At 41.1% G+C, this 14,479-nt stretch overlaps 1 protein-coding gene across 5 annotated transcripts in view; it reads left to right on the top strand.

Annotated features, from left to right (window-relative positions):
- The window catches only part of polb (polymerase (DNA directed), beta), a 113,658-nt gene that overhangs the window by 581 nt on the left and 98,598 nt on the right, over positions 1-14,479 (top strand). For all 5 annotated transcript variants that reach the window (XM_073061608.1, XM_073061600.1, XM_073061593.1 and 2 more), the window contains exons 2-4: positions 11,879-11,936; positions 12,484-12,550; positions 12,897-12,971. In XM_073061608.1, coding sequence (XP_072917709.1) covers positions 11,879-11,936; positions 12,484-12,550; positions 12,897-12,971 — 200 coding nt within the window. The remainder of the gene's footprint in view (positions 1-11,878; positions 11,937-12,483; positions 12,551-12,896; positions 12,972-14,479) is intronic.

Genomic DNA, 14,479 nt, shown 5'->3' with positions numbered 1-14,479 from the left:
TATGTTTATGGGCAACTCTGAATCTCACTGTCATTATGTTCTGTGTCATATGACGTGAGCAATCATAGTCTTACCATCTGTCTTTAATCTGAGAAGTTCTAATGGGCTTTTCAGAACTTTTGCCTGTCAGTCCCTTGATTTAAATCATGAATGTCATGCATTGTCAACTACAACTTTTTCTTCCATCAATTTTTCCCATCACTACAAGGTGTTCGAGCTTCTCCTTCATGGTAATAAGTTCTCATTTTAATCACCCTTAACCTCAACCAGTTCCAATTTGGAAGATGTCAGTAGTTATTGTAATATATGTAAATATATGACATATGGATGTAAGAAAAGAGAGCTATGTGAGAGAGATGGCGTAGATTAATCTTAGAGTTAGTTAAAAGGTTGGTGCAGCACTGTGGGACGAAGGGCCTGTACTGTGCTGTCCGATGTTCTATAACTGATGTGTGTTGACTACTTTGTCAGTAATCATTGCCTTCTCTCTAGTAAAATTCTACTTTTAATGTGGATGAAAAAAAAGATAGCCTTATTAAATAATAATTTATATTAGATTAAGAAATTAGTCAACTACTGTCATATTTATAAAATGACAATGTAGAAAATAAACTTTGTAGAAATAAACAATGTAGAGAATAAAAAAGATCTGATCGGTAAGAATATTGAAATGGGATATGTGGGTGGAGTTACATCTCCACCAAAGGAAGTATAAGATGCTCCTTCCCTCCGCTAGCCTGCAGATCACACTTGGGCAAGGTGAAGCACCTGCTTAGCCCCCGATCAGGTCACGTGAAGCCATGGGAGCAGGTGGTGGATGATATGAGCAGCAGGTGCGTATCACAAGTCCTGGTTATGTGACCACTGATGCCAGACAGATAATCTCTGAAGAGTATTGATAATGGCTGGGGTCACCCATCTTGTAAAGGCACTGCCCAGGAGAAGAAAAAACTGCCAGGTACAGTCATGGTCATGGAAAGACCACAATCGCCCATGTCACAGCACATAATGATGACGATGACAAGAAGGACATGAATTGCACATGAATCAGACCTCTTTGTTTTGTTCTATTTGTAGAGCAGCTCATTCATTGGAGAACTGAGTTCAGAGTAAAATGTGAGCTGATGAACAAGGCACTTTGGATTTATGTACCTCTTGAAGACTTCCTTGGTGGCAGGAACTGGCCGAGAGTCTTTTGATCCTGTGTGTTGGAGTCTCTGTTGCAGGGAATGATAAAGCCAATAAGAATGCTCTCCACACTACATCTGTAGCAATTGGCAAGATACCAAATCTCAAATACCTAATGAAGTAGAGCCTCTGATATGCCTTCTTCAATGATTGCGTTAATGTGTTGGGGCCAGGTTAGATCCTTTGAGATGTTGAGTTGAGACTGCTCACCCTGTCCACCACTGACTTCTCAATGCTGTGTGTTCTCCTGAATTCCTTTACCACAATCTCGGTCTTGCTGACATTGAGTGTGAGGTTGTTGTGACATCACTCAAACAACCAATCTATCTCACTCCTGTATGCCTCCTTATCACTATCTGAGATTCTGCCAACGACAGTGATGTCATCAGTGAATTTATAGATGACCTTTGGGCTGTGCCTAGTCACACAGTCATGTTCATCGAGAGGCTAGAGCAGTGGGCTAAGCCTACGTTCTTGAGGTCTGCCTGCATTGATTGTCAGTGAGAAGGAGATTTTATTACCGATCTGTACTGATTGTGGTCTCACAATAAGTAAGTCAAGGATCCAATTGCAGAAGCCCAGATTTTGAAGCTTGTTTATTAGTGGTGAGGGGAAGGTGGAGTTGAACACTGAGTTGTAATTGATAAATAGCAAACACACATGTTTTACTGTTATCTAGGTGCTCCAAAAGTGAGTGGAGATCCAGAGAGATTGCATCCGCTGTAGATCTGGTAGACAAATAGTAACAGGAGATGAGCTTTTCTTAAAAAATGAAGATTTATTGAAATCTTCAGATTCAGATTCAGTTTATTGTCATTTAGAAACCACAAATGCAATGCAGTTAAAAAATGAGACAACGTTCCTCCAGAATGATATCACAAAAGCATATGACAAAACAGACTACACCAGAAAATCCACATAACGTTTGTCAATCCCCATTCCAGAGTCCGGAGAGGCTGCTGCGTATTAATATCGCACTACCGTCTTAGCGTGTTCCCTGGAAAGGAGCTCCAAATCCACCAGACAAACAAGACCAAAAACTAAAGCTACAAGACCTGTACAAAACCAAATAGTTACAACATATAGTTACAGCAGTGCAAACAATAGCATAATTGATAAAAAAAAACAGACCATGGGCACAGTAAAAATAGTTCAAAGATGTTAAAGGACTATAAGTTCAAAAGAAATCACCACACAGTTTCCACAAGTCCCCAGGGTCCCGACAGACTCGCCATCCCACGCCGGCGGCAGAAGGGAATACCCCTGCTATGGACTTCCACGGTGCCGCCCGACTCAGCCTCACAGACGCAGCACACAATGAAAGCTCCGTTGAACCCAGCCTCGCAGACGCAGCACACACCAAAAGCGACCTGACCGCAGCGGACTCCGAGTCCGTCGAACCTCCGAGCCGACGACCATCCCCTCCGGCACAGCTTCTCCGAGCACCATCCTCTGCCAAGCGTATTAAGACAGCCCCGCCAACGGCCACCGGCAACACGACCCCGAGGACTGGGGGCCTGTTCTTCCCAGCAGAGTCCTGGACCTCACAGAACCTTGCAACATTTGGCTGTAAAACTATTTACCTTTTGAGGTGTTCGCTAATGTAGATATTTTTTCAAATTGAGTTTCCTACAAATAATTTAAAAAGAACTTAAATAAAAGTCTATTCAAAGAAAAGTTATAGCAGCACACACAAAATGCTGGTGGAACTCAGCAGGTCAGGCAGCATTTATGGAAGTGAACAGATAATCAACGTTTTAGACCGAGACCCTTCTTCAAGAAAAGTTATAGCCAGCTGAAACCAAAATTTCAATATTGTGGAATTGTTGCTGGGTTGGAAGTGAACAAATGTGATCTTGCTTCTGTAGAAAGGAGGGAAAAGGAAAAGGAGAGTCACTAGACCAGTTTGCATCCATAGTATTAGAATCAGATTTTAATATCATTGGCATATGTCATGAAACTTGTTGTTTCCTGATAAGTGGTGGTGCAAAAAATAGTGAGATAGTGTATGTGGGTCATTGTCCATTCAGAAATCTGATGATAGAGGTGGAAAACTCTGTTCTCAAAATATTGAGTGTGTGTCTTCAGACTCACATACCACCTTCTTGATGTTAGCAATTAAAAGATGGCATATCCTGGGTGATAGGGGTCCTTAACGATGGATGCCGCCTTTTTGAGGCATTGCCTTTTGAAGGTAAATCCTGGATGCGGAGGAGGGTAGTGCTCATGATGAAGCAGGCTGAGTATGCTACTTTCTGCAGTGGCCTCTCCGTACTAGTCGGTGATGCAACCAGTTAGAATGCCCACCATACTGCATTTAGAAATTTGCAAGTGTCTTTGGTGACATACCAAATCTCCTCAAACTCTGAATGAAATATATCCACTGTCATGCCTTCTTTGTAATTGCATCACTATGTTGGGCCCAAGATAGATCTTCAAAGAAGTTGACACCCAGGAACTTGAAGCTTCTCATCCTTTCCTCTTCTGATCCCTCTATGAGGACGGGTGTATGTTCCCTCGAGTTCCCCTTCCTGAAGTCCACAATCAATTCCTTGGTCTTACTAAGGTTGAGTGCAAGGTTGTTGTGACACCACTCAACCAGTTGATCTACCTTACTCCTGTACATCTCCTCATCACCATCTAAAATTCTGCCAACAATGGTTGTGTTATCGGCAAATTTATAGATGGTGTTTGAGCTGTGCCTAGCCACAAAGTCATGACTGTAGAGAAGGTAAAGCAGTGGGCTGAGCACACATCTTTTAGATATGCAGGTGTTGTCAGTAAGGAGGAGATGTTATTTTTAATCCATACTGACTGTGGTCTCCCAATGAGGAAGTCAAGGATCCAGTTGCTGAGGGAGGTACAGAAGCCCAGGATTTGGAGCTTGTTGATTAGTACTGAGGATGTGATGGTGTTGAATGTTGAGCTGTATTCAATGAATAAGTAGCTTGAAATAGGTAATGCTATTGTCAAGGTGGTCCCAAGACTGAATGGAAAACCAATAAATCATCCTCCACTGCAGACCTATTGTGGTGATAGGCAAATTGCAGCAGGCCCAGGTCCTTGCTCAGGCAAGAGTTACTCTGGCCATGACCAAACTCTCAAAGTACTTCATCACAATAGAAATGAGTGCAACTGGGTGATAGTTGTTGAGGCAGCTCACCCTGCTCTTCTTGGGTGCTGATATGATTTCCACTCTTTTGAAGCACCTCTGACTGCTGCAGTGAGGGATTGAAGATTTCCTTGAACACTTCTGCCAGTTGGTTGATGGAGGGTTTCAGTGCCCTATCAGGTACATCATTGGGGCCAGACACTTTGCAAGGGTTCACCCTTATGAAAGATGTTCTGGTGTCAGCCTCTGAGACAAGAGTCACTACGAGGGGTGATTGATAAGTTTGTGGCCTAAGGTAGAAGGAGTCAATTTTAGAAAACCTAGCACATTTATTTTTCAAAATAGTGTCCTGCTACATTTCCACACTTAGTCCAGTGGTTGTGGAGCATACGGATCTTGGACCTTCAGAAAGTGTCCACAGCAGTAGTGATTGATAAGTTTGTGGCCTAAGGTAGAAGGAGATGAGTTCTACAGCTCTCATTACAGGCACATGCAGGTGAACTCTTTGAGTGATTATGCAGTGTTACGAAGGATGAACAGCTCTGATGGGCAGAAGGGTGCAAGGTTGCCCATGTCCCCCTCCCCTGGGAGGATTACAAACCGTTACTGTTGCCAGGCTGTTAATGAGAGAGAAAGAGATGGAACAAAAACGTACTTGGACTGGAACATCTGCTGCTGATAAGGGAGAGGAGAGGAGCCATTGATTTACTGTTATGTCTTTTGGAGAGGGCTGTTTACTTGGTACTATTCTGTTTATTAAAATTCCTCAGTGGAAAGCTGGAGTGGGCTGGTTTGATGGGCTAAACCATTCAAAACTGATTGACATCTGAGACCCCGTGAGTAGGGATAAAAGTGAGGTCTGGGGAGACACCCCTCAGACACACCAGGAGACGCACCAAGAGACACACTAGTGAGCACTGTTTAAGTGTTGGAACCCACGAGAAAAGTGGGGGGGGGGGCATCGGAGACCGAACGAAGGATCGGTCAATTTTAACTCACAGTGTTTATAGCGAGGCCGGTGGGGGCTTGTGTGTGTGTCCACCCTTGCCTGGGTGACGAGTCCACCACGGGAGAACGGTCTAGCTAAAAGACAGAGGGGTCATGCTTGAATGGCCACAACAACACATCGACGGATCAAGATCGTAAAGGAAGGTTTGCAAGACAATAGCTGTCACTGTTTGATCGCCCTCTCTCTTTCTCTCTCTCTCTCTCCAATTACAACAAAAGAACCAACAACTACTTCAGCCTACATGAATTGAACTGAACTTTATACTTTCCCATGATAATTCATTATCCCCTAGACAACGATAGAGCTTGTTTATTATTGATTATTATTATACCCACACTTTTAGGTTTAGTATTGCTAACGTGTATTATCTGTATATTTGCATTGTTGATATTGATTTGTATATTTTACTAATAAACACTGTTTTGAAAATAGTACCAGACGCCAATGGACACTTCTGTCTTTGCTGGTAAGACACCCAGTTACGGGGTATGTAACAAATCGGGGGCTCATCCGGGATTTGATACCTAATTGGGGAGCCAGTGAATCAGGCTATATGTCCATTATTTGTTCTGGTTGCGTGGGTAACCAGACAGGAAACCAGCAAAGATGGATATAGACAAATTTTTAGAAAATCTGACTTTGAAGGCGCTAGAGGATGCCAAAATGACGGACTTGGTGAATATTGCGAAAGGTTTAAATATCACAGAGGTGAAGTCGTCAATGAAAAAGTGGGAGATCCAGAGGGCCATATATGGACAAGGATATGTTTTCGGCTGGGGTATTGGATCTGTTCCTGGAAAAGAAACCAGTTGTTGGGGTGGTTCAGTTACAGTTGGAAAAATTAAGGTTGGACGTGGAGCAGAAGAAAAGGGAGTATGAGCTCCAGCTAAAGGAGAGGGAGCATGAACTTAGGTTAAAACAGTTGGAAGCAGAGGAAAGGGAAAAGGAGAAACAGAGGCAGCATGAGCTGGACATGGAGAAGTTAAAGCAACAGGGAAGAGTCCAAGGGGCAGACCGAGAGGAGAAGTTTAATGTTAGTAGGGAGTTTAAGTTAGTACCTCCGTTCGAGGAGACAGATGTTGACAGTTACTTCTTGCATTTTGAAAAGGTGGCAGTGAATCGGAAGTGGCCTAGAGATCAGTGGGTGGCGTTGTTACAAAGTGCATTAAAAGGGAAGGCTCAACGGGCATATGCGGCGTTGTCTGAGGGGGAGTCTGAGGATTATGAGGAAGTAAAGCAGGCTATCCTTCGGGCCTACGAGTTGGTACCTGAGGCATATAGACAAAAGTTCAGAGATTTAAAGAAACTGTGGAATCAGACGTATGCAGAGTTTGCCTATGAAAAGGGTGTGCTCTTGGATGGCTGGTGTGCTGCAGAAAAGGTGGAGGAGGATTTCCATCGTTTCAGAGAGTTAATTCTGATTGAGGAATTTAAAGGTTGTGTTTCGGATAATATCCGGATGTATCTGAACAAGAAGCCGAATAAGTCTATATTGGAATTTGCCAGGTTCGCAGATGAATATGCCCTAACCCACAAGACAAAGTTTTCCTCAAATAAAAGTTATCAGAAAGGTAGTAGGGACGGTAAAGAAAGTCCACTGGCTAAGGCAGAGAATAAGCCGGGAGCTAGTGGTAAAGGTAAGGAGGAAGAAAAGCAGGCTGGCAGGAAAGTTCCTGGCTTGACCTGTTATAATTGTGGAAAGGTTGGTCATATTGCATCTAAGTGCTTTGCTCTGAAGAAGGAGACAGGAAAAGGGAAAACAGCAGTCCCTACAGGGTGTATTGAGTTGATCAGCAAATCGACGAGAAAGGCCAAGGTAGATAAAATACGAGAGGGGCGTGAGAAATTTATTTCAGAAGGGACAGTGTCTGTGAAAGAAGGAGAGACCCCAGTTCCAGTGAGAATCTGGAGAGATACTGGGGCTGATCAGTCATTGATCCTAAGTAAGGTGCTAGATTTTGGTCCTGAGACTGGAGAGGTAGTTTTAAGAGGTATAGGAAAAGGGACAGAAGCTGTACCTTTGCATGGGATCATTTTAAAATATGACCTGGTATCTGGACCAGTCGAAGTAGGGGTGCGGTCAGAATTACCGAGAGACGGCGTGGACGTCCTTCTTGGTAATGATTTAGCAGGTGGTGACGTGTGTTCAGCAGTGAAGCTGACGAGCAAGCCTGTGAGTGCTGAGGACCCACCCCTGGATTCTAAGATCTATCCCGCATGCGCGATCACTTGCAGCATGTCGAGAAAGGCGGCTGAGAAAGAGGACAGTTTAAATGAGTCCAGTGTTGATTTGGCTGAGACGTTTTTACCGACGCTGTACCAAGAGGGGTTAGGGGATGGTGAAGCGGAGAATAGGGAGGTGAAAGAGAGTAAAGGAGAGGAGGTAGACCTACCCTTAGCCAGGAGGGACTTTATAGAGGCACAGAGTAAAGATGAGAAACAGATAAGGCAGTTAGAAGGTCCAGGGTTGGACACGGATGATCTGTCTGGCTTGACAGAACTGTTTGAAGAAGTTGAAAAATTTAAATGTGTTACCGATAATGATATAAGGGCAGTCGTAGATGAAAAGGATGCCGCTACCTTGAAGGAGTCTGCTGGATTAGCAGATGAAGTTGTTTTAATCCGCAGGGTTGAGTTTACTCCGGATGGGAGTTGCCCAGAGAGTAACTGGGAGGATCAGGGGAACTTAGAAGTTGAAAAAGGGACTGGTATGGAAAGCCTGGAAGAGGTAGATGTCCCGTTTGAGTGTGTTCAGGGTGTGGATGCACAGGATACTGAACCTAGTATTGAAACTCAGGAAAAGTCTGAGGTATCTGATTTAGTTGAAAAGGAATGCTGTCCTTTTGGGTCAGATGGACTTGGTTCAGTGAAGAGAGGGTTAACCTTGGTACCAGTGGAGAGTGAGAATTCTCAGTTGTTTGTGTTAGGAGGTGTGGTAAAAGTTAGTGAGGAGATGAAAGCTGGTGATGTGAATATTATTGAAGGAGAAGGGAAAGGTGTTGTTCCTAAATTGAATAAAGAAAATTTAAAGTCTGAATTGGTTTTGGAAGCAGTAACCAGGTTGAAGGAACAATGGCTTGTTAACAAGGTGCCTGTGAATTACAGTTTGTTTTGGAATTCAAAGGTAAACAACTTGCTGATGTTAGTCAAGGAGGTGATTTGGTGAGACAGAATCAAAAGTGTTGTTTTGACAAAGAGGGATCACATGCGGATGTGAAACTGAAAACTAATAGAATGAAGGGTCCTGAAGATAAAATTAATGACTTGCTTAAAAATAAAGAATTGTGTGGAAGTTCAGAGAATAGGCTGAGTTTGGAAAACATTGGTGATAAGAATACTCCTATGAAAGGAGTATGCGAAGGCCTATTCCACATGGTGTTTCCACCTGGTGAGCAAGTTAACCATGTGAGAGTTAAATGGAAAAGGGGCAAAGGTTGACAAAATGCCACTTTGAATAATAAGATCTGGTTTTGAGGGATTTTGACAAAGCGTGTAAATAATAAAGACAACATCATGGAAGATTGACTGTTAAGTTTAAAAATAAAATAGAGATTAGTATTTGTACAAACTTTTGTAATGTACTACAGTATAATCACACATGTATTAGTTCACATTTTGTAATATACACTTAAGCTAAGATCACAACCCTTGGTATTTGTTGGCTAACAAAAAGAAGAAAAGGAAAAAATAGGTGGTTATTAAATTGGAGTCTGATGCTACAGGAACTTATTAAGAAATTAAGATACAATATATTAAAGGAAGTGACAATGTAATCGCTGACTGTTTGTCTAGATGCTAAGTGAAGGTATATCTGTATTGCTTTATAGTTAAGAACACTTCTATATTTTTTTGCTAAACTCTGTAATCCTGTAAAACACTGTACTAGTTAATTTTCCCCTTTGGTGAAAATTCCTAGAAGGATGGGGGTGTTACGAAAGATGAACAGCTCTGATGGGCAGAAGGGTGCAAGGTTGCCCATGTCCCCCTCCCCGGGAGGATTACAAACCGTTACTGTTGCCAGGCTGTTAATGAGAGAGAAAGAGATGGAACAAAAACGTACTTGGACTGGAACATCTGCTGCTGATAAGGGAGAGGAGAGGAGCCATTGATTTACTGTTATGTCTTTTGGAGAGGGCTGTTTACTTGGTACTGTTCTGTTTATTAAAATTCCTCAGTGGAAAGCTGGAGTGGGCTGGTTTGATGGGCTAAACCATTCAAAACTGATTGACATCTGAGACCCCGTGAGTAGGGATAAAAGTGAGGTCTGGGGAGACACCCCTCAGACACACCAGGAGACGCACCAAGAGACACACTAGTGAGCACTGTTTAAGTGTTGGAACCCACGAGAAAAGTGGGGGGGGGGGACATCGGAGACCGAACGAAGGATCGGTCAATTTTAACTCACAGTGTTTATAGCGAGGCCGGTGGGGGCTTGTGTGTGTGTGTCCACCCTTGCCTGGGTGACGAGTCCACCACGGGAGAACGGTCTGGCTAAAGGACAGAGGGGTCATGCTTGAATGGCCACAACAACACATCGACGGATCAAGATCGTAAAGGAAGGTTTGCAAGACAATAGCTGTCACTGTTTGATCGCCCTCTCTCTCTCTCTCTCTCTCTCTCTCTCTCTCTCTCTCCAATTACAACAAAAGAACCAACAACTACCTCAGCCTACATGAACTGAACTGAACTTTATACTTTCCCATGATAATTCATTATCCCCTAGACAACGATAGAGCTTGTTTATTATTGATTATTATTATACCCACACTTTTAGGTTTAGTATTGTTACCGTGTATTATCTGTATATTTGCATTGTTGATATTGATTTGTATATTTTACTAATAAACACTGTTTTGAAAATAGTACCAGACTCCAACGGACACTTCTGTCTTTGCTGGTAAGACACCCAGTTACGGGGTATGTAACAGCAGAAAGTTTGAAGTTAATAACTTATCAGGGGTGATTGATAAGTTCGTGGCCTAAGGTAGAAAGAGATGAGTTAGTAACTTCAAACTAACTGTATAACTCATCTCCTTCTACTTTAGGCCACAAACTTATCTATCACCCATCTGTGGACACTTTCTAGAGGTCCAAGATCCATGTGCACCAGGACCGTTGGACTAAGTGTGTGCATGTAGGAGGGGACTATGTTGAAAAACAAATATGCTAGGTTTTCTAAAATTGACCCTTCTACCTTGGGCCACGAACTTATCAATCACTCTTCGTATATGCTACAGGAGTCTGCACAGGTGTTGTTTTGTTCTCACTTTCAAAGCATGCATAGAAGGCATTGAGCTTATCAGGGAGTGAAGCATCACAGCCATTCATGGTGTTAGGTTTCACCTTGTGGGAAGTAATGTCCTGCAAACCTACCAGAGCTGACATGCATCCAATTTCATCTCTAATGTCAATCAGAATTGTTTTTTCACTCTCAAAATAGCCTTTCACACCTGGAGTTCTTGTATAGTTCTGGATCACTGTTCTTGAATGCTGCAGATCTAGCCCTACAAATCTCCAGGTTCATCCTTTGCTTTCGGTTTGGGTATGTCTGGTATTTTCTAGAAGACACATACTCAACCACACAGGTCCTGATAAAGTTGGCGATAACTTTGCCATATTCATTCAGATTTGAAGATGAATCCTTGAATATTGTCCAGTGCTCTGATTCAAAGCAGTTGTATAAGTGTTTTTTTGACTCCCTTGAACATACATTTGTGGTTACCACCACTGGAGCCGTGGTCTCTGCCTGTATGCCAGAAGTAGAAGTACAGCCTGGTGATAAGCATTCTTAATGATGGTGGTGTAACAGTGGTCAAGTGTGTTGGCTCCTCTTGTTCCACAGATGACGTTTTGTTGGTAGTTGGTCAGAGACTTCGTCAAGCTGGCCTGTTTGAAATCCCTTGCAATGATTGAGAAAGCATCGGGGTGTGCTGTTTTCTGATTGCTGATCATGGTGCTCAGCTTCTGTAGTGTCTGTCTGATGTTGGCCAGGGGTGGAATGTACACCCCTACCGTAATCAGGGTGGATAACTCCCTCGGCAGATTAAAGGTCTATAATCAGAATCAGAAGAAGGGAAAATATTAATTTTTTTTATGAAGAAATAATAACAAAGTGCTTTGTAAAACAGGATGTGCATAGTTATGAGGATATTTATTTACTTACCGGTAAGTCTATTACAAGCCTTGCGGACTGTGAGGGTGGGAGGGAGTCACCAAGTTGTTTCTGGCATTAAATGAATACGTTATCAAGAGGAGCTGAGAGCTCAGTCTCGTCAATCTTGGTGGTAAATAATTGACAACTTTGTTCAAAAAAATTTCAAATATTAAACAGTGTAGATCATGATAATGGGAGACGTTAGTATTAGCAAAGAGGATAGTTTGGAGCAGTTTCAGAAAAAATGTTTTAAAAAAAGAATGATATATACAGTACCTATGAACGATTGAAGTATTGGAGTTGAAGATTGTTTGAAATTTTTTTTTGATGTGTTGAATGACTACATATGTTGACTGTGGCTTTGAAAAGGTTTGTACAAAGGGTTTGAAACAAAGCTTTGTTTTTTTGTTTACAGAACTGGCGAACTTTGAGAGGAATGTGAATCGAGCCATGCATAAATACAATGCTTACAGGTAAATCCACACACAAACAAGAGAAAATCTGCAGATGCTGGAAGTTAAAGCAACGCACACAAAATGCTGGACGAAGGATCTTGGCCCGAAAAATGAGCTGTAATTTTTTCCATAGATGCTGCCTGGCCTGCTGAGTTCCACCAGCATTTTGGTTCCAAGATTAGTTAGAGTTGAAATTACATTTCTGTCCAGGGTTCATGACTTAATGTTGGCCCACTCAGGTGATGCATCCAATTGGATCTAGTATTCTCACCACAAGTGACGTTCTTATGAGCAATGGTTACCAGTATGAACCACATGATTGAGTACAATTCAAGCTTAATCTTTCATTTTATTTGTAAATAAAAATGTATCTTAAATCTGATTTTGCCAGTTTTAGATTCTTAATAGAAAAGTATACTTGTTTTCTATTTGAGAGTCCCTTAGCATGGGAGAGCACATGTAATACAATTTTTTGAAATGTTTTTAGTAGCTTTTTGTTCTATAGTACCCCTGACAAAGTACACTTTTCCAATGCTAGTGCTTTTTAAAAATTATTTTCTTGCAGGAAAGCAGCTTCAGTTATAGCAAAATATCCAACAAAAATCAAGAGTGGTGCAGAAGCTAAAAAACTGGTGAGCTTTTTCATTCTTTAAAAAAAATGAAAATTGTAATACTAAATTTATTTTGCATAATTTAAATTATTTTTGCAACATCCTGTTGTAATATTTATTGTATTACCATATATATACAGTTTACTCTGTGGTTTTAAGTAATTAGATTGCATCAGAATGTATATGACAATAATTTAAATTGTCTGCACCGTCTTGTAGTATTTATTATTGTATTTATTTTACTATATATACAGTTCACACTGAGTTTTAAGTAATTTTATTGCACCATGATGTATATGATAATAATCTGAAATGACAGGTAATCTGAACACAGGTCTTCTGCATATTATATTTCCAATACTTCTAGGAAGGCGTTGGTGACAGGATTGCAAAGAAGATTGATGAGTTTCTAGCGACAGGAAAGTTGCAAAAGCTGGAAAAGGTAAGTCATGGGTTTATGCAACACACACGAAATGCTGGTGGAATGCCGCAGTCCAGCAGCATCTATAGGAAGAAGTATAGTTGATGTTTCAGCCCGAAATGTCGACGGTACTTCTCCCTATAGATGCTACCTGGCCTGCTGAGTTCCACCAACATTTTGTGTGTGAGGCATGGAGTTATATTCAATAAACTCATTCAAGTATATTCATCACATATTTAGGTTTATACCAGATTAATGGTAAGGGGATGCTTGGACATTTATTTCAAAATAAGAAATTATGTTATATTTGTAGGGAATGTCATTAACTTCTTTTAGAAGGATGCAAACTAGTCTCAACCCTATGTACTCACCAGTATTTATCCCTCATATAACACCTCAATGTGGAACCTTGCTCTATGTGAATTCATTTCTGCATTTCAATTCCACTTGTAAGTATTTACCGGTAATTGATTATAGGGTGTCTGGCATCCTGCTTTATTTGCTGTATTCTCATCTATTTTGTTAAAAACATGCTGAAGTTCTGCATTGTGTCCTTGGGTATTTACTCTGCTTTCTAAAAAAAAATGTAATTTTATTTAAGTGATTGCACTGCAAATTATCATTTATACTTATGAGTACAAAGTATTAGTAGCATCAACTGCAACAATGGATTGTGCCTTTATTCAGAATATACACATCATGTTTTGTTGGGGAAATTTTCTTGCAGTGGACATTCATATAGTAAATCTGTCACATTTTCTTTCTCCTCAATAAGAAATAACTACAAATTTTCTGATCAAAATTGTAATTCTCCTTTTTCGTTGTATGCAACTGTAAACCATTATTCACCTACCAGTTTGTGACAATATATTTCTATGGAAAAATAACTTATCCTTTTTATTATGTTTTATTTTATGACAAGAACTGTACAGATACTTATGAGGGTGTGTTACAAGTGAAAGTGCAAAGTTACAGCTGGTTTCTCTTTGGAAATGAAGATTAAATAGGATAGCTAATAGAGATCTTTTAAAATTATAAAAGATTGTGAAAGAGTAGACAAAGGGAAATCCTCAACATTCAAAATACATTTACTATCGAAGTAGGTATGCAGTGTACAACTTTGAGATTCATCTTCCCCACAGATAGCCACTAAACATGGAGCCCGTTCAAAGAAAAAATCATCAACTCCCTACCCCCCCACACAAAAAAAACACATCACGCAAATGGCAACAAAAAAAGAGCAAAAACCACAGAATATAAAACACAGAATCAAGAGTCCAGGCATATTCAGTTTCCTTCAGTGTTTGTTATCTACAGGCACCCCATTCAAAATCACCCAAAATAACTACAAAAAGAGCAGCAACTAGAAATCAATGGTTCAGTGATTCAGTTTAATATCAGAGAATGTAACCTGCATTCCTTTGCAGACATCCACAAAACAGGAAAAAACCCAAAGAATAATTGACAGAAAAGCATTAGAACCCCAAAGCCCCCCTCCCCCATGCACAAGCAGCAGCAAAAGCTTCAAC

Source organism: Hemitrygon akajei, chromosome 1, assembly GCF_048418815.1.
Source record: "Hemitrygon akajei chromosome 1, sHemAka1.3, whole genome shotgun sequence".
NCBI classification, from domain to species: Eukaryota; Metazoa; Chordata; class Chondrichthyes; order Myliobatiformes; family Dasyatidae; genus Hemitrygon; species Hemitrygon akajei.
The sequence above is the reverse complement of the archived record's forward strand: the minus strand, read 5'-3'. Positions and strand labels throughout refer to the sequence as shown.